This window comes from Procambarus clarkii, chromosome 6 (assembly GCF_040958095.1).
Source record: "Procambarus clarkii isolate CNS0578487 chromosome 6, FALCON_Pclarkii_2.0, whole genome shotgun sequence".
NCBI classification, from domain to species: Eukaryota; Metazoa; Arthropoda; class Malacostraca; order Decapoda; family Cambaridae; genus Procambarus; species Procambarus clarkii.
The window spans coordinates 44,257,026-44,278,855 of NC_091155.1; the positions used below are offsets into that span (position 1 = coordinate 44,257,026).

Consider the following 21,830-nt stretch of genomic DNA (forward strand, 5'->3'; position numbering starts at 1 on the left):
ATAAATAGATGTAAATAGCACAAGAGAATGTGTGGAATGAGTTTATGTTTAGCATGTTTAGGGATTTAAACAGAGGGACTGTGAGTTGCCTGAAGACATACCTGGTTGATGAGGTTCTGGGAGTTCTTCTACTCCCCAAGCTTGGCCCGAGACCAAGCTTGACTTGTGAGAGTTTGGTCCACTAGGCTGTTGCTTGGAGCGGCCCGCAGGCCCACATACCCACTACAGCCCAGTTGGTCCGGCGCTCCTTGGAGAAAATTATCTAGTTTTCTTTTGAAGATATCCACAGTTGTTCCGGCAATATTTCTTATGCTCGCTGGGAGGGTGTTGAACAACCGTGGACCTCTGATGTTTATACAGTGTTCTCTGTGTCTATGGCACCCATGCTCTTCACTGGTTCTATTCTGCATTTTCTTCCATATTGTTCACTCCAGTACATTGTTATTTTACTGTGTTGATTTGGTACTTGGCCCTTTCAGTATCTTCCATGTGTATATTATTTGATATCTCTCTCGTCTACTTTCTAGTGAGTACATTTGGAGGGCTTTGAGACAATCCCAATAATTTAGGTGCTTTATCGCATCAGTGCGTGCTGTATATGTTCTCTGTATTCCCTCTATTTCAGGAATTTCCCCTGCTCTGAAGGGAAAGTGAGTACTGAGCAGTACTCAAGATGGGACAACACAAGTGACTTGAAGAGTACAACCATTGTGATGGGATCCCTGGATTTGAAAGTTCTTGTAATCCATCCGATCATTTTTTCTGGCTGATGCAATATTTGCTTGGTTATGCTCCCTAAACGTCAGGTCGTCAGACATCATTATTCCCAAATCCTTTACATGCTGTTTTCCTACTATGGGTACATTTGATTGTGTTTTGTACCCTGTACAGTATTATGTTTAAGGTCCTCATTTTCATCGTACCTGAGTACATGGAATTCTATGAGGCACATAGTTTGTAACATAGTTTGTTATAATTCTGATAGCAGATTTTTGCTGAGCAATGATGGGCTTGATTTAGTTTGCAGTGGTTGAACCTCATGCACAGATACCATATGTTAGAAAGGTATAGATTAGCAAGTAGTAAAGTGAATGGAGAGCAGAGCAGGGAATATAATATCTGATTTTTGAGAGTAAACCAACAGTTCTAGAGACTTTATTGGTTATGTGTTGTGTGCGATTACTGAACTCAAGTTTCTTGTCTATGTTTAGGCCAAGAAACTTTCCCCCCCTTTTTGCTATTAATGTTGCATTGTCTATCTGAAGATGAATGTAGTTTGATGGTTTCCTTTCATATAAAATACAGTAGGTCTTTTCTGTGTTTAGCATGAGTTTGTTGGTTGACAACCATGAGTGAATTTTTTTTATTTTATTATTTACAATATTATTTAGTGTGTGTGGGTTGGGATTTGAACAGATGAAGGTAGTATCGTCAGCAAGTAGTATAGGTTGAAGAGAGTTAAGAAACATTTGGCAAGTATTGATATATAAGAAATAATAGAGGTTCTAAGATGGTGGCTCGTAGTACTCCTATGGTTAATGGTAGAGTTTCAACTATTGCCTGTTATCACAGTGATGAAGGTTTGTAACTTATTGTGCCTGTGTTGTATTTGTTCTCTAACACTCCCCCTCGTCTATCAATTTGCTACCATATTATATTTCACCATCCAGATTCTGAAGGGAAACTGTATTAGTAAAGTGACATAATAATAATAATAATAATAATAATTAATAATTTGTTTTGTTGGGAATGGGAAGCCTGCATATTAACATACGTTAGGTTTGCACTAGGGTCTCCCAAGGTTGAACTGCTGAACCTCCCAACCCCCTACAGCCCCAGGATGCAACCCCACAACAATTACCCAACTCTTTGGTACCTATTTACAGTTAGGTGAACAGTGGCATTAGATGAAAGGAAATGTGCCCAACTATTTCTGTTCTGAACAGGAATGGAACCAAAGATTCCAGATTGTCAGTAAAAAAAAACAAAGCCAGCTGTACATGAAATTGAACACAAACCAATTGAACACAAATACAAATTTGGAGAAATTTAGATTTAGAACATACCTGGGAAAATACTGGTTTGGAGATAAATTACCGTAATTACCTAAGTGTTACCTAAGTGTAATTACCTAAGTGTAGTTACAGGATGAGAGCTACGCTCGTGGTGTCCCGTCTTCCCAGCACTCTTTGTCATATAACGCTTTGAAACTACTGACGGTCTTGGCCTCCACCACCTTCTCCCCTAACTTGTTCCAACCGTCTACCACTCCGTTTGCGAAAGTGAATTTTCTTATATTTCTTCGGCATCTGTGTTTAGCTAGTTTATATCTATGACCTCTTGTTCTTAAAGATCCAGGTCTCAGGAAATCTTCCCTATTGATTTTATCAATTCCTGTTACTATTTTGTATGTAGTGATCATATCACCTCTTTTTCTTCTGTCTTCTAGTTTTGGCATATTTAATGCCTCTAACCTCTCCTCGTAGCTCTTGCCCTTCAGTTCTGGGAGCCACTTAGTAGCATGTCTTTGCACCTTTTCCAGTTTGTTGATGTGCTTTTTAAGATATGGGCACCACACAACTGCTGCATATTCTAGCTTTGGCCTAACAAAAGTCGTGAACAATTTCTTTAGTACGTGTAATATAACAGACGTGGGATCGATGAATTGGTTTGACATAAATATGAGCAAGTTTCATTGTTTATCAACAAGAGCTGTGTCACATGATTCAATATGCTTTCTGTAGTTTCCTTTTTTCTTATGATACTTTTATAATGTGGAAGGATTTGTATTATCATTTAGCAACCCCGTAGTAGGTGAGACACTTTCTCCATGATTTCACAGTTTCCCACCATAAATGATATGCAGTATAATTTGAGGGTAGGGAGCCGGTCGGCCGAGCGGACAGCACGCTGGACTTGTGATCCTGTGGTGTTGGGTTCGATCCCAGGCGCCGGCGAGAAACAATGGGCAGAGTTTCTTTCACCCTATGCCCCTATTACCTAGCAGTAAAATAGGTACCTGGGTGTTAGTCAGCTGTCACGGGCTGCTTCCTGGGGGTGGAGACACTTTAGTGTCCGCGGGGACACTAAAGCCCCGAAATCATCTCAAGAAGATAGTATATACAGTATTAAAAAATAAGTAAATCAGTTGTAAATTGCAAAAAGTAAGAAAGAATACTCATATACCTATATCTTGTGGCTTATCATGCAGGAGTCCATTACGAGCCTTCTCCTTCAGCTCCATCTCATCCTCTCGTTCAGCCAGGTCATGTCGAGTGATGAAAGTTGTTCTAATTACCTGGTGAAGAAAATTAATAATGCATTAAACATTTATAAAGTTACCAAATGGTTAAGAAATGTACAATTTCCTTTTGTTTGTTAATGAACAAATAATAATAATAATGCAAATTTTTAATAATAAAAAAGATTACAATCGATTATAATTATATCAGGAGTTCAGGGATAGGTCTTGTTTCATAGTGGGGCACCTCTCATACCCTTTCTTTGGGCTCTCATTTGGGTTGAAACTGCTACTTAGGAATTTTCACTAGATTGACTCACATGGTGCTCTAATGTCTTCACCTTATGGGAAATCTGGGTTTTAGCCTATCTCCGCAACTGGCTGGTTTAGGTTCCTCAGTCAATTCGCTTGTCTGCTAGCAAAGGATCAAGTTTTTTTTCTTTGAGTTTCAGTGTCAACTGCAGGAAGTTTGACTTAGTTAGGCCTAGTCTGGGATGTCAGAATGGCCTCCCTCTACTTACTGCAGTCAACCTCGTTGAGGTTAAATTCTCGTCTCGGTCTGGTAGTATGAAGTGCCCAATTTCACATCAAATTTGAGATGACATTAAGATGTATGGTAAAATAGGAATGAAAATGATACCAAGGCCTCAAAAAGAGATCTACACGAACTCAACAAATGGTCGGAAGACTGTCAAATGCTTTTTAATATAGACGAATAATTATCTAAGTGTAGTTACAAGATGAGAGCTATGCCTGTGGTGTCCTGTCTTCCCAGTACTATTTGTCGTATAACGCTTTGAAACTACTGATGGTTCTACCCACCACCTTCTCACTTAACTTGTTCCAACCATCTACCCACTCTGTTTGCAACAGCTAATTTTCTTATATTTTTTTTGGTAGCTTTGCTTAATTAGCTTAAATCTATGACCTCTTGTTCTTGAGTTCCAGGTCTCAGGAATTATTCCCTATAAATTTTGTCGATTCCCATTACTATTTTGTAATAGTGATCACATTGCCCCTTTTTCATCTATCTTCTAGCTTTGGCATAGTTAATGTATTTACCTGAATTTACCTGATGGCCACTAACAATAGTGGCCTCAACGAGGACTGGAAACCAGCGGCTTGTTAAAGGTTCCCCCCCATTTACCCTGATGATCTTTTCCAGTTGGAATTTAATATTTAAAAATGTGAAAGCATAGCAAAGGCTCCTCACTCAATGTTCTTTATGTGGTCCTCAGGTGATAGTTTTCTATCTAGAACTGCCCCTAGATCTCTTTCTTTATAAGAATTGAGTTGGCATCACATATTGATCTTGAAGTGGAACTTATTGGCATTGTTGGTGAGTTTTAGTCTGCGGTAGGAGGCTTTATTCAGTGACGGTTGGCTGTCCTACTGGTGTAGGTGAGGTGCTGTGTTTGGCTAGAGGAGGCGTCTTCCCATTAGAGGTGGTGCACAGATTGTTATGTTACACATCTGACCCTTCTTGTGTACTTGCTTTTCTCTCTCGTTCATAGGACGCCTGACAGCTGAGTGGACAGCGCTTCAGATTCGTAGTCCTGAGGTTCCGAGTTCGATCCCCGGTGGAGGCGGAGACAAATGGGCAAAATGTTTCTTTCACCCTGATGTTCCTGTTACCTAACAGTAAATAGGTACCTGGGAGTTAGACAGCTACTATGGACAGCTTCCTGGGGGGGGGGGGGAGATAAAAAAGGAGGCCTAGGTACCTGGGAGTTAGACAGCTGCTATGGACAGCTTCCTGGGGAGGGTGTAATAAAAAAAGGAGGCCTGGTCAAGGACCGGGCCGTGGGGACACTAAGCCCCAAAATCATCTCAAAATAACCTCAAGATAACCTAGGCTCCTCACACAATGTTTTTGTATGTGGTCCTCAGCTGACAGTTTCTATCTACAGCAGAACCACCCCTAAATCTCTTTCTTCATCAGAATTTTTTAAAGTTTTTTACTTAATTTGAAGGTTGTGTGGGGTCTATTTTCTTCTATTCCACATTCCATAACATGGCATTTATTCACATTAAATTCCATTTGCCAAGTAGTGCCCTATTTATTTTGTCCAGGTCTTCTTGAAGGGCATGACAATTGTCTAAGTTTCTTATCTTCCCTAGTGCCTAAACATCATCAAAACACATGTTCATATAAGTCTGTATTCCTTCTGGTAGGTCATTAATGTAGACAATAAACAATATCAGTACAAGAACTGAACCCTGTGGTATTCCACTTGTAACATTTCACCCATCTGATACATTGCCTCTGATTACTGTCCTCATTTTCCTATTGGTTAGAAAAATTTTCATCCATCTTAGAAGCTGTCCTGTCACTCCTCCAGTATGTTTCAGTTTCCAGAACAACCTCTTATGTGGGACTCTGTCGAAAGCCTTTTTCATGAGCAGATAAATGCAGTCAACCCAACCATCTCTTTCCTGTAAAATCTCTATGGCTCTATAATAAAAACAAAGTAAACTCGTTATACAGGATCTTCCAGATAAAAAACCATACTGTCTTATTAAATAATTTTTCTCCAGGTATTCTACCCATTAGTTATTTTTTCCAATATTTTGAATACTACACTTGTCAATGATACAGGTCTATAATGAAGGGGTTTTTCCTGTTGCCACTTTTGTAGATTGGAACTATGTTAGCCTTTTTTCATACACCCCTGTACTGTATCTGCCAGGGCTCCAGTACACAGAGGTGCCTGAAAAATCAATTTAAATGGAATGCCGAGCTCAGATGCGCATTACCTCGGAACCCACGGTGAACTCCACCAGGGCCTACCGCTTTGTTCTTACTTAGCTCCTTGAGCATTTTTCCCCACTTCATCTCTAGACACCTCCAAGTGCTTTATGTTGTTCACTGGAATTCTTATTGTGTCGGACTCTGAAAATTTCATTTTACATACACACACTTTGGAACTGTTCATTTAATGTTTCACACATTTTCCTTTCATTTTTTGTGAATCTGTTTCCCATTTTCTACCTCTGAACATTACCCTTTACTTGCAATTTACATTTAATAAATTTAGAGAATACACCTGGTTCTGTTTTACATTTGTCCTTTATCCCTTTCTCAAAATTTATTTCCTCCTCTCTTTTCACTTCTGTGTTGTTGTTTTGTGCTTCTTTGTATTGCCGGTAAATTTGAGGAGTTGGCCTCTTCCTATATTGATTCCATTTTTATGTCTTTTGGTCTCTGGCCCTCTTGCAATTTCTGTTAAATGAATCCTGTTTCCTAGTTCTGCATCTCTGTTTTGGTATGCCATAATTTTTGCTTGTGCCTTAATCGTGTGTTTCACAAAACTTGACATACATCTCATTTACTTCCTTGTTTAACAGCAAGTCTTTCCAATCAAATTCATTAAAGAACTTGCTAAGAGCCCCATAATATCCTCTCCTAAAATTAAATTTTTCAACTGCTTCAACTTCCTCACTCTCTTCTAGATTATAGTGCATTGCAAACTTTATGCCCAAAAGAACATGTTTTGCCCATGAACTTTTTGCCCAAGGAAAGGAAGATACTGAATGTCAAATATCTCTTCCTCTTTCCTGATGAATTTCAAATCCAGCATGGAAGGAACATCCTCTTCCCTCATCTTCGTAGCTTGTTTAACGTGTTGATACATGAATGTCTCCAGGATGAGGATTACAAATCTACAGGTCCAAAAGTCACTTGTTGAAGTGACTCGCCCTAATCAAGCTGAAGTAGGCCGTTGCCTTAACTTTTTCAATGACACTGATGCCTCATTACAGACAAATGTTAAAACCTAGGGAAAATAAGTCTCTATGGAAAGGTTCTTAGTGAGAAAAACAAGCAGTGAGCCACAACCAGGTCCAGTGGGATGCAGGCAAAACATAGGAGAGAGTGTACCCCAGAGAAGTCATCACTGCCTGATGTTATAATGGAAGGGGACTCCCCTTCCATATTCCAAACAGTAACACCTCTCCACCTCCCCCTCCCCCCACTCACTGTCTTCCATACACCAACAGGAGTCATCAATAAAGGTAAGATATCACTTGTACATACTATGGTACAAAATATGTGTGTGTATTATGTATAAATGTATTTTGAAGTTAATATTTTTGAGACTGTGGCAGGGATTAATTCAATTTACATTATTTCTTATGGGAGAATTCTTTTCGAGTTATGAATTTTTGAGTTACAACCCGTCTCTGGGAATGGATTAAATCTGTAAATGGAGGTACCACTGTACTGTATATAGTGAAGTTTTCCATGTTCAGACAATGCTTTGTTGTGAGATAACATCGGGACGCTACTGAGTAAGACCTTGCAGAAATCCAGAATTGAATGTAATTAACTGCCTGTGGTTTGGTGGGGCAATCTGTAGCTATGTCCTCACCCCTGTGCCCCATCCTGTGCCTTCCTTCTCCATGAAGTCAGAGAGAGGTTGGTTCTGAGTGACTCATAAATTATTATTATTTTGAGTGTGATGACTGTCCGACTGTAATTCTGGGTTACCGGGACACCGCCTAGTGAAGGGCGAGTGCCTCTAAGTGTGCTCTGGTCCTAACTCCTGGTTTCCTGTGGTCTACACACAGAAATCACAATTGTGTGATGCCTCAAATGAACAAATCCACAAGGGCTGTGACAAGGATTTGAACCTGCGTCCGAGAGCATCCCAGATCCTGCCTTAATCGACTGAGCTACGACATGGAAAAAAAAAAGAGTTGAAACCGAAGTTCTTCTGAACTTACTTTCAGTAGAACTTCGGTTTCAACTCTTTTCCATGTCGTAGCTCAGTCGATTCAGGCAGCGTCTGGGATGCTCTCGGACGCAGGTTCGAATCCTCGTCACGACCCTTGTGGATTTGTTCCTGTGGTGTGTTCAAGGCTTAGTTGCTAATAGCTTGTAGCACTGGGGAGTTACCATACTAGTGATGAGTACATTTGGCAAAAATTTGTGAAGTGGCAGAAATACTTACCCTCCAACTCTCTGGGGGCTTGGTGATCATTGAGATGATAATGGATATCACCACTGTCAGCCAAAACAATAATGTTGCAAAATACATGAAGTGGAACTGAAACAAGAAAAAGCAAATTGAATTATTAACATTCTTTCCTATGATAACCTTAATTTATAACATTGAGTAGAATCTGTGCAATATCGGTTTTCCACACATTTGGGCCACTGAGTATTACAACACATTACAATGGAGAAACAAACAAAATCCATGCGTAATGATGTTTTCTTTGTATCTAAGAAATGGTGAGCCATTAACCCATGTACTGCACATTAGTTTTGTATGAAAAGTACCCAGTGTGTAATTACCTAAGTGTAATTACCTAAGTGTAATTACCTAAGTGTAGTTACAGGATGAGAGCTACGCTCGTGGTGTCCCGTCTTCCCAGCACTCTTTGTCATATAACGCTTTGAAACTACTGACGGTCTTGGCCTCCACCACCTTCTCACCTAACTTGTTCCAACCATCTACCACTCTGTTTGTGAAAGTGAATTTTCTTATGTTTCTTCGGCATCTGTGTTTAGCTAGTTTAAATCTATGACCTCTTGTTCTTAAAGTTCCAGGTCTCAGGAAATCTTCTCTATTGATTTTATCAATTCCTGTTACTATTTTGTATGCAGTGATCATATCACCTCTTTTTCTTCTGTCTTCTAGTTTTGGCATATTTAATGCCTCTAATCTCTCCTTGTAGCTCTTGCCCTTCAGTTCTGGGAGCCACTTAGTAGCATGTCTTTGCACCTTTTCCAGTTTGTTGATAGGGAAAGTAACCCTAGGCACATGCAACCTCAGTACAGTTGAAACTACTCCTGGCTTACACCACCACCACCACAGACAGAACCACACCACAAGACACAGCACTGAAAGGATTCGGAGCCAGAGTCGCACGACCTGCCAGGTCACACATCAGTCGAAAACTGACGGTGTCGATAGCTGGCACATCAGAGGTCTGGGGCTCCCACTTCCCCCTCCCAGGGAGAGGGGAGCTGCACACAGTGGTGCAGTGACAGCTGTGAAGTCATGCTCATTTGCTCCTGCTTCCTCATCCCCTTGATCACTAAACCTACTAGAATTACTGAAACAACTGTCTCTACTCTTGACCACATCTAGACAAACATAACCTCTCCATTTATTTCAGAGATCACCAATAATAGGACCACAGACTAGTACCCACATTTCTTCTCACCAACATTAAATCTATGATCTCTTGTTCTTGAAGTTCTAGGTCTCAAAAATTCTTTCCCCATCAATTTTATGGATTCCCATTAATATTTTGTATATTTACACATATATATTACATATTTAATGCTTCTAACTTCTCTTCGTAGCTCTTTTCTTTCAGTTCCAGGACCCATTTAGTTGCATGTCTTTGCACCTTTTCCAGTTTGTTGATGTGGTTTATTTTAAGATATGGGCACCATACAACTACAACATATTCTAGCTTTGGTCTCAAAAACGTTGTGAACAATTTCTTTACTATTTCACCATCCATGTATATAAAAGCAATTCTGAAATTGGAAAGGTGTAGCACAAGCTCCTTGCACAATGTTCTTTATGTGGTCCTCAGGTAACAATTTTCTGTCTAGAACCAATCCTAGATCTCTTTCTTTAACACAAGTTTTCTATATCCTTTTCACATAATTTGTAGGTTGTGTGGGGTCTCTTTTCTCCTATTCCCCTTTCTATAGCATGCCATTTATTCACACTAAATTCCATTTGCCAAGTGGTGCTCCATACACTTATTTTGCCCAAGTGTTCTTGGAGAGCGTGACAATCATGGAGGGCATGACAATCATGGAAGACGTGACAATCATGGAGAGCATGACAATCATGGAGGGCATGACAATCATGGAGTGCATGACAATCATGGAAGACGTGACAATCATGGAGGGCATGACAATCATGGAGGGCATGACAATCATGGAGGGCATGACAATCATGGAGGGCATGACAATCATGGAGGGCATGACAATCATGGAGGGCATGACAATCATGGAGGGCATGACAATCATGGAGGGCATGACAATCATGGAGGGCATGACAATCGTGGAGGGCATGACAATCGTGGAAGACGTGACAATCGTGGAGGGCATGACAATCATGGAGGGCATGACAACCATGGAGGGCATGACAATCATGGAGGGCATGACAATCATGGAGGGCATGACAATCATGGAGGGCATGACAATCATGGAGGGCATGACAATCATGGAGGGCATGACAATCATGGAGGGCATGACAATCATGGAGGGCATGACAATCATGGAGGGCATGACAATCATGGAAGACGTGACAATCATGGAGGGCATGACAATCGTGGAAGACGTGACAATCATGGAGGGCATGACAATCATGGAGGGCATGACAATCATGGAGGGCATGACAATCGTGGAGGGCATGACAATCATGGAGGGCATGACAATCATGGAGGGCATGACAATCATGGAGGGCATGACAATCATGGAGGGCATGACAATCGTGGAAGACGTGACAATCATGGAGGGCATGACAATCGTGGAAGACGTGACAATCATGGAGGGCATGACAATCATGGAGGGCATGACAATCATGGAGGGCATGACAATCGTGGAGGGCATGACAATCGTGGAGGGCATGACAATCATGGAGGGCATGACAATCATGGAGGGCATGACAATCATGGAGGGCATGACAATCATGGAGGGCATGACAATCATGGAGGGCATGACAATCATGGAGGGCATGACAATCATGGAGGGCATGACAATCGTGGAAGACGTGACAATCATGGAGGGCATGACAATCGTGGAAGACGTGACAATCATGGAGGGCATGACAATCGTGGAGGGCATGACAATCATGGAGGGCATGACAATCGTGGAGGGCATGACAATCATGGAGGGCATGACAATCATGGAGGGCATGACAATCATGGAGGGCATGACAATCATGGAGGGCATGACAATCATGGAGGGCATGACAATCATGGAGGGCATGACAATCATGGAGGGCATGACAATCATGGAGGGCATGACAATCATGGAGGGCATGACAATCATGGAGGGCATGACAATCGTGGAAGACGTGACAATCATGGAGGGCATGACAATCAAGAGAGTAACGAAAAGACTCAAACAATCAGTATGTCTCTTTTCATTAAAGAATTTGTGTAAAATCAGTTACAGTATTGCTGGCAGACCTATTTGAATTGTGTTGTAGTATAATTGACTAGCTTTGTTATGAATTTTAAAGCTCCATTAGTATACCTTGAAAGTACAATATCACACTTAAACGAGGATGAGTAAATTGTTAATACTGTCAAATCTGGAAGATAGTTTGGGATGTAAGGAAAGTATGTGTATATTAAAGATACTGTATATACAATTTCAAAAGAAAAATTATTAAGGGCATGATATTTAAGGTCATTATTTTAGACTACATTTTTTATTCCATATTGCAGGCCCAGACAGAGAAATTATATGAGAAGTTGTTTATTTTGTATATTGTATACATTTTCTTTGGATTTCATTTGATTTTTAATATTCTCTCAGTGGACACAGGCTTTTTAATATGGATAGGATTTTTATTAATAATCTTCTTCAATATTATAAAGAATTTAAAAATATATATATAATCTTCAGTACCTATCACTCACCTTTTGAATAATTACAGGTCTATAATCTTCTTCATGACAAACAGGCTCCCCATAGTAGAAATCTAAAGCCATACGTGCCATGCCAATCACAAAGCCAATCATTAAGCCCCAGAATGCACCCTGTGGAAATAAGAAATATTTTACTGAATGTAACGAAATGCTTATTTCTGGTGGGCCACTATTGCTCCTGAGGTTAGCTCTGCTTCCACCAAGCCTTAGCTAAACTTCAGGAGCCAGATTCACGAAGCAGTTACGCAAGTGCTTATGAACGTGTACATCTTTCCTCAATCGTTGACGGCTTTGTTTACATTTATTAAACATTTTACAAGCAAGAAAACATCCCAATTAGCTGTTGTTATTCTTATAAACAGCCTTCTGATGCTTTGGAACTCATTAATTGCTTAATAATTGTAAACAAAGCCTCCAAAGATTGAGAAGATGTACAGGTTCATAAGTGCTTGCGTAACTGCTTCATGAATCTGGCCCCTGGCTTCTGAGACCCATGTGTTACCGACAGGAAGCTAGGCCCTGTACATGACTCGCTCTACAAAATGAAGGACTCTTCAGGATCGGGATGTCACCCTCAACAAGGACAAAAACCAGCCAGAATACATAGGTGCAACAAAGGGCATTTCATTATATTTAATGTGTTATTTCAGGGTAGGATGTGAACACCCACCATCAAGAACAGGAGGGGCCTGGCGGCTAAGTGGACAGCGCTCAGGATTCGTAGTCCTGAGGTTCCAGGTTCAATCCCATGTGGAGGTGGAAGCAAATGGGCAGTTTCTTTCACCCTGATGCCCCCTTGTTCACCTAGCAGTAAATAGGTACCTGGGAGTTAAATAGCTGCTATGAGCTGCTTCCTAGATATGTGTAAAAAAAAAGGAGGCCTGGTCGAGGATCGGGCCGCGAGGACGCTAAGCCCCGAAATCATCTTAAGATAACCTCAATAGGACCCCTTAAGAGCTTCCCAAGCTTATTCAAAATAGCACCCCCAACAGAGGCTGGCATATATGGCAAACAGAAAAGGTGGGCTGGGTTTATTATTGGGGAAGAATGGAATTAGAGTATGGGTCCAGAAAAAAAAATGACAGCAGCCACACAACAAACAGCAACGAATAGTAATGGATCTCCAAATTAGATGTTTTGGAGACAGTCAGGTGGTGCTGCTGTCAACATAAATCTCTCTTGTGTGGAGAGGTGCACTATAGAAGGTTCATGCTGACCACCACCCAAAATGCACTCTACAACAGGCCACTGTGGTTGGGGGCTCAGTGGCAACAGGGCTGACTGAGGCAGAGAGAGGCCAGTCTGGTATCACAGACAAAATTCAGCAAGCCATACCCTATGAAGGGTCTTTCACCATTTGACCAATAAGGTATAGCACAGGATTCAAAACTCTCGCGGGTACATGGGGCTCACATCCTGTTCTCAGGACTCTTGTAAACAGATGCCTTCTTGAAAAAATCATGGGTAACATTCCCGGGTGTGAGAGCTTCAGTACTGAGTGAGCAACCAAGGCTGGTGCACGCAGCATGAGCTAACAGATCTGCTGTTCAGCTTGTGACCACAACATCGCCTAAAATGTCAAAATATATATATGTAACTGCGATTATTTAGCAATGATAGTGTTACAGAAGACGCCCGACTGATAAAAAATGACCAGGATTCTGATAATAGCAGGATTGTGGTGATAATTAGCGATGCTCGTAATATGGTGGGAGGAGTAATGTTGGTGAGGGAGGGTGGGAGAGTCAGCTGACTGTGTGGCGACCTCAATCATTGTCTTGACTTACCATACCAGCTTAGTGGTTCACTATGGTGAACACAAATGTAGATAATTATATATATATAATGTGTGTATATAGTGTAATAAGAGCACAAACAGTATGCTGGGAGGAGCCATTTTGATGAGGGAGGGAGTGAGGCAGTTTGCTAGCCGCTGTGTCACTTGTCATTTTGTGGCCATTATTTTGTTTGGACACCATACCAGCTTAGTTGTACCGTTATGGTAAATAAAACATGTAGATACTTATATATAACATGAGTATATATATATATATATACAGTATATATATATTATATATATATATATATATATATATATATATATATATATATATATTATATATATATATATATATATATATATATATTATATATATATATATATTATATATATATATATATATATATATATTATATATATATATTATATATATATATATATATATATATATATATATATATATATATATATATATATATATATATTATATATATATATATATATTATATATATATATATATATATATATATATATATATATATATATATTATATATATATATATATATATATATATATATATATATATATATATATATATATATATATATATATATATATATATATATATATAGTTAATAACAGCAAAAAATGTATGGTGGGTGGAACCATTTTGGTGAGGGAGGTGGCATCGTCTGCTAGCTGATATGACGTCTCATGCTGTGTAGGGTGACCACTATGCTGTTTGGACACCACACCAGCTTAGTTGTACAGTTATGGTGAACAAAACATGTACATACTTATATATAATGTGTGAATATAGTGTAATAACAGCAAAACACTGTTTGATTGATCGTAGAATATATTAAACATGTCACATATATGAGCCCCATAATTATGAGCATAGCGATATTGCACACATTGAACTATACAAATTTCACAAATTACATACTTTTGAATAGTATTCAAAAGTTTGAATATTATTAAAATATTATTCAAGAGCCCTCGGGGGGTTGAGTGACCCCCTGAGCGCTCCATCGCTCAGCACCCATAATTTGCTCAACTTCTCAGTTCCATCAAGGCTAAGTATATCACATACAATTTTCTTTGTTTAGTTTCCCATGATCAGAGACTGCATTTTAACACTATAATAAGAGAAAATAATGTTCTGCTGAGAATTTATTTTCGCCGCACAGCGGAAATGTCATATTTTAAGGCCGCGCAGCACCGTGGTTAATGTTTGAATAAATAAATTAAAAAAAAAATTGTGACTGTGATACTTACCAACTCATTCATTCTTTTCCATGCAATAGCCAAACAGTAAATAGCAGCAATTGGTGGGGCCAGGTAAGCAGCAATTGATTGAATGTAGATGTATAGCTGCCCGCCTTGAGTCTGCTCAATGATGGGAATCCACAAGATGGAAAACACAACTAATATTACGATGAAAATCCTAGAAGTAAAATTGTATTTATTAATATATTAATAGATAATAACTGTTAAACTTTAAAATTATTGAAGGACTAAAATATTTACAAAAAAAGAAGCTTTTTTTGCTGGCAAAGAGCACTATTTTTAAGTACAGGTACTACTACAATAGAACCTCAGTGTACGATTTCACCCGAGTTCAAATTTTCTGGTGTACGATGAAAATTTTGTCAGAAAATATGCCCTGGTGTACGACGTTTACCCCTGAGTGTGAACCGCTCATTCATACTTGTCGGAGTTGGTAAGATCAGTTTACATTTTTTTGCTGCTTAACATAAAACGTTATTATATATCACTTCATGGGTCCCGAGAACGTCACTAGTAAAGTTCAACCTAAGAAAATACTTGTGAGGATGACAATAGAAAAAAATCATAAAAATGAAGATGGTATGCACGTGGTTGATTTGGATAGGAAAATGTGTGCAATATGGGAAGAACTGCAAAGTTTTACTGAAAAGACTTGCCCAGAAAGAGCTGCAGCAAGCTGTTGTATTAGCATTTTTAATGACAATGTCTCTCTAATAGACAAGTGGTAAAATGTAGGCAAAAACAAGTGTCTTTATATAGTTTCTTAGCAAGACAACCAGATCCAAGTGGTATGCCTATAAAACATAGGAGAGAGGTTATTTTGAGATTATCTTGAGTTGATTTTGGGGCTTTAGTGTTCCCACGGCCCGGTCCTTGACTAGGCCTCCACCCCCAGGAACCAGCCCGTGACAGCTGACTAACTCCCAGGTACCTATTTACTGCTAGGTAACAGGGGCATAGGGTGAAAGAAATTCTGCCCATCTTTTCTCGCCAGTGCCTGGGATCGAACCTGGGACCACAGGATCACATGTCCAGCGTGCTGTCCGCTCGGCCGGCTGGCCCCTTGGAGCCGGACTCTCTCAGAGAGGGAGTACCCCAAAAATGTTATCACTGCCTGATGTTATTATTATGGATAGTGGGACTCTTTTTCCAAACCTTAACACTTCCCCTCACTCCTCTCCATCTTCCATACAACAACAAGAGTCCTTAATAAAGGTAAAGTGCATGAAAAATGTGAGTAGTATTATGAATGTAAATGTATTTTCAAGTTAATGTTTTTGGGTGTGTGGAACGGATTAATTCAGTTTACATTATTTTTTATGGGCAAATTTAATTTGGTGTGCATTGATTTGGGTTACGTTGCATTTCTTGGAGTGGATTAAATTCGTACACTGAGGTTCCACTGTATTGGCAAACTAGTCCTATGGCTTAAAATTAAGAAACTTGGTGTTGAATGTAACGAAATGCCTCTTTCTGGATGAGCATCGGTGGCTTCCTGAACTGATTTCGTCGAGATGGCACCCAAGTAATAGGTCACACCAGCCACAGAGTTGTTTTTGGTCTATCAGGGAACCAAAGCCTGGAGATCTGGCCCCCTTCAGAGGTGCAGAGAGCGAGTGACACACCACCACCCCACCGGGAAAGTATCCAGAAAGTTAGCAAACCAATACAGACCACTGCTGGGTCCAAAGAGACCAAAGCCTCAAAACTGACAATGTAAACAAACAATCAAATCTCCCAAAACTAGCATGAGCTTGGGTTCCGAGAGAACCCAAGTTCACATGGGTTCTGAGTTCCAAGAGAAAACACACCTAAGCTGAGCATTCCACTTCAATTGATTTTTCATTCCATTTCAATTGATTTTTCATTCCACTTCAATTGATTTTTCATTCCACTTCAATTGATTTTTCATTCCACTTCAATTGATTTTTCATTCCACTTCAATTGACTTTTCATTCCACTTCAATTGATTTTTCAGTCATCTTTGTGTACAGGATATATGGAATATATTGTGTCCTGGCAGATATATGGAAAAAACCAGTGTTGAATGTAATGAAAGGCCACTTTCTGGGTGAGTCCCGGAGGCTCCCCGGAGCTATCCAGGCTGAATGGATATGTATATCTTTCTGGCATCAGTCAATGCATGGCGTTCTTGCCTACCAGGGACCACGAGCCAGAACCTGACCCCCTCAGAGAGGCACGAGGAGCAATGGCCTATAGAGACCCCCCCCCCCCCTGTGGTTGGGAGCAGTCTATGTCTGCCATCGACCGGGACAGGCACCCAGCAAGGTAGGCGCCCTAAAACAAACACTTATTTTGGAAAAACTATTGCGACCAAAGGATGAACAAGTGGACAGAACTTCCCAAACAAAAATTAGCAAACTAGCATGACGTCATCATGTCGCTGCACTGCTGTCTGCGCAACCCCTCCCCTCCCGTCCTTTGGAGGGAAAAGGGGGAGTCCCAGACCCACCCGCTGGCGACCCAACCCTCAATTCTTAGGCTGGATGTCAAAAAGATAGAAAAACACCGCCGACCAGATGGGGGGGAGGGAGGGATGGATACCGGGGAGCCTCCGGGACTCACCCAGAAAATGGCATTTCATTACATTCAACGCTGGTTTTCTGGGGGGAGCCCTGTCGCCTTCCCGGAGCCACCTCATCACAGATAAGGAAAAGAGGGAAGGATCCGGGAGGTGGACGCCATGTGCCCTAACATAAAACAAGACTACAGACTAAAAGGAAGGACCTTGCCAATGACCCGGGAGACCCGAACCCCAGAACAGGGAGGAGGGAAGTAGGGGAATCCGGGCAAACCAAAATGCATCCACAGCCCCAGAGGCCAGGACGCGCAGAGAACAGCGAAGAGCTGCAACCAAACAACAAAAGAAAGCGCCCCTGGCCTGATCAACCAAGCAGCAACCCAAGGACCCCTCAGGAAGCAACAGACCCAAACATCACTCAAGAAGAAGGAAACTGCATCAGAACCGAAGGGATCATGACAACCGAGGAGAAGAAAAAGAAAAAAGACCACCCGGGCCATCGACCAAGACAGCATGGGAAGCGCAAAATCAGGCCAGAGGCGAACAACGCCCAAGACAGAAACCGGAACTGAGCAGAAGGAACAGCAACATCGAACGCAAGCTGGAGAGGCCCTGCCAGTGCCATCCAAGACGAGGCAACAGAACACGCACCAGAAGACAGTCCCGGAACAACCCCGAAGGGAAAGATAAGACAACCCTATCAGAGACCGAAGAACCCTTTGCAGTGACAGGAAAACCAGAAGGACCGCCAGGAAACCACATACTGCCGCCGAGACAAAGTACACAGGTGGGAGACCAACAACAATGCCACCAGCGCCTCCACAAGCGACGAGGACACGAGACAAAAACTTCAGACGCGAAGACTCGAGGGGAGGAACGAACCAGCCCTGTACAGGGCTGGATCAATCCGCAAAAAGAGGCGACCGGAGCCGCTGGAAGCCCCTCAGGACTGGAACCAAGGAAAGCAGAGCTCCCAAACAAGGCTGGCAAAAACCAGAAGGAACAGCCGCTAGGGAACCAGGAACCCAATCCCGGAGAGCCGAAAAGGAATCAACCCGGACGAGCAGAAATGCCCCATCTGGGAGGAACTATCCCCCCCCCCCACGATCCTGGAAGGACCAACAAGGCCAAACACCGAAGAGCCAGGACCTAGGCAGAGGCCAACGAGGAAACTGAGCACCACGAACTAAAACGCGAAATGAAAAACAGCGACCCCCGCAACCCTAAGGAGTAGCACAACAAGCTCCAGCAGGGAAGAACGAGGCACGTGCCACAGAGGTATACAAGAGGAGGACTACTCAGGACGTGTACCGCAAGAAAACAAAAAGGAAAAGAACAAAGAAAAGCCAGAGCCAGGACCGGAATCCAAGCTACCCCTGTCCCAAGAAAAGGAACCAGGAGGGCAGGAATGGCTGACCGGAAGTCCATAACCTCCCACAGACATTGCAACAAGGGAAAACAAGGAAAAAGTGAACTCAGTACCAAAACTGAACACTGGGGTAGTCCAAAATCAGGGAACTGAACATGGACAGAGGCCCACCCCAGTACCTAACAACAGAACAGCCAATAAGCAGCGACCAAGGTACACAGCCAAGTGTTGCATAGAGGGGGAGAAAAAACGGAAGAGGAAAACCTCCGAGACCACCCGAGTCTCGACCCAACCAAACCCCACCCAACCTCGAAACTCGCCTGTGGTTCGGAGCCGGAAGCAAGGGAAAGGAAGTATGCACAACAGAAGGGGAAGGACGAGGAGGAGAGGATGGAACCAGAGACGAAGCGACTCCCACCCCCCAAGTCCAGACCCTTAAACCAAAACGAGGCAGTCATGGGGACATTCGGGGCCACAACCAACCTAGAGCATTGCAGCAACCTAAACCTAGCATGCAACACCGCAGCTGCCTGCACCCACACATCATTATCAGTGGCTTGGGTGAACGGAAGCACGTACAGACAACACACGTTGCACGATTCCGGGTCAAAATAATCATCGACCTAACAGGCAGCATGGCGGAGATAAAACAGGTGAGTGTCACCCTAAGTCAAGGGGACAGAGCAACCTTTAACCTCACAAGATGCGAGGGGGCAATCAGGGGTCACATCCATCAGACCACGTAGCCCCTGTGGGGTTTCCCAGGGCCCTTAGCCATGGTTACAAGCTAAGGGAAGGCCAGGCAGGGTACTGCGAACCGGTGTCCAAGTCTACCAAACAAACTGCTAAAGCTGAACCCCCTGGGACGTGTCCACTCATGGGGGCCAAGCGGGCAGGACTACCAAATACAGAAATATAGATATATAAATATATATACCCCAAGAACAGCGAAAGGGGACCACAAAGGCAGACCCCCTCCCCCCACCCACCAGGCAGAAAATAAAAACAAAATAAAAACCCCGCAAGAGACAACGTACCCAGGCGAAACAGAGCCGTCTGCTGTCATAGGTAAAAACTAGCTGTGCAGTACTCCGCACCCCTACCATTGACGAAAACTACCGCCTACCCAGAGACAAACAAGGGTAAGAAAAACCCCAGCTGACTCCAAGGGCGGCCAAGTACCGAGCAGTAAACGGCACAGCGGAGGTAGATCCCGAGATGACTTGTGGAAGAAGGCCCCAAGCCCCAAGGGCAGTACTTACAGCGCACCTAGGAAAGGGAACCCTAGGCGCATGCAGCCCGAGTACCGTGGAATACGTCTCCCGGCTCACTCACCACCTGTAGAGACAACCCACACCACAAGGTACAGAGCTGAAACCAAAACTGGGGCCAGAGGCACGACCGCACCAGACTTCCATCAGCCTAAGAACTGAAGGTTGGGTCGCCGGCGGGTGGGTCTAGGGCTCCCCCTTCCCGCTCCCAGACAAGAGGGTTGCACAGACCGCGGCGCGGCAACATGACAATGTCATACTAGTTTGTTAATTTTCGTTTGGGGGAGTTCTGTCCACTTGTATGGCCTTCGGTCGCAATAGTTTTACCAGAATAGGGGTTTGTTTTTGGGTGCCTACCTTTCAAGGTGCCTGTCCCGGTCGATGGCAGACATAGAATGCTCCCAACCACAGGGAGGTCTCTATAGGCCAGGTTCTGGCTCGTGGTCCCCGGTAGGCAAGAAGTCCATGCATTGACTGATGCCAGAAAGATATACATATCCAATCAGCCTGAATAGCTCCGGGGAGCTGACAGGGCTCCCCACAGAAAATGCAAACATAGTTTCAATCTACAAAAATGGTAGCAGAGAAGACCCTCTTAATTAGAGACCTGTATTGTTGACAAGTGTAATGGTCAAAAAATTAGAAAACATAATTAAAACCCAAAGGGTAGAACACCTGGAGAGAAATTATATAATAGCAGACAGACAGTATGGTTTTTGATCAGGAAGATCCTGTATAACAAATCTACTTAGTTTTTATGATAGAGTTAGAGATTTTACAGGAAAGAGATTGTTGGATTGACTTCTTTTATCTGGTTATAAAGCCAGTGCTGAATGTAATGAAACGCCATTTTCTGGGTGAGCCCTGGAGGCTCCCTGGAACTTATCGAGCTAATGAACTTTATATTAGACCGGGACATTAGCTATGGCGTTCAGACCTACCAGGGACCAGCGCCAGAACCTGGCCCCTTCAGCAAGGTTTCAGGGAGCAATGGCCCTGGAAAATCCCCATGTGGTTGGGGGTTTCCTTATCTGCCATCGACCGGGGTTAGGCACCCAGAAAGGTAGGCATAACAAAACAAACCCCTCATGGTAAGAAACTTCAACAAAAAAACTGAACAGAAAGGTAGAAACTCCCTACAATCCCAAGAAAACAAGCAAACATCACACTTTACTGCTGCGCCACTCATCCGCTCAGCCCTCCCCTCCCCGAGAGGGAGAGGGAGGGCCCCGGACCTCACCGCGCCGGCTGCCTAGCACCAGTTTGGAAGGTAAGCTTCAACCAACGCAAAAAAATACAACGATCGGTGGGAGGGAGGGTTGCCAGGGAGCCTCCGGGCTCGCCCAGAAAATGGCGTTTTATTACATTCAACGCTGGTATTTTGTGGGTAGCCACTATGGCTTCCCGGAGCTACATACCCATAGAGAAGGAAAAAAAGGGACTTACCTGAGAGGCGGCCGCCACAAACTCTTCAACGCGAAGTTGAGACAACTGGCTGCAACCTGCAACCCAAAGCAACACAAGAATGCCCAGGAGCAGGCACGTTCACCAAATAACGGGTGGTCAGGACCCTGTTCGATCTCTAAAATCCATGCGCCCAAATATGAGCCCAAGAATGTTACCGAACACGGCAGCTAAAGCTGCAAACTTCCGAACGTCATGGCGAGAGGATACACCGCAGGCTGGCTAGACTTAATAACC

The 21,830-nt window shown here is 42.6% G+C and overlaps 1 protein-coding gene across 1 annotated transcript in view; it reads right to left on the bottom strand.

The window, feature by feature from the left end:
• LOC123754088 (sodium/mannose cotransporter SLC5A10) overlaps positions 1–21,830 on the bottom strand; it is a 233,970-nt gene that overhangs the window by 55,429 nt on the left and 156,711 nt on the right. The window contains exons 10-13 of the mRNA XM_045736248.2: positions 14,936–15,104; positions 11,864–11,983; positions 8,194–8,289; positions 3,187–3,298 (exon numbers count right to left, since the gene is read on the bottom strand). Of these exons, the coding sequence (XP_045592204.1) occupies positions 3,187–3,298; positions 8,194–8,289; positions 11,864–11,983; positions 14,936–15,104 (497 nt within the window). The remainder of the gene's footprint in view (positions 1–3,186; positions 3,299–8,193; positions 8,290–11,863; positions 11,984–14,935; positions 15,105–21,830) is intronic.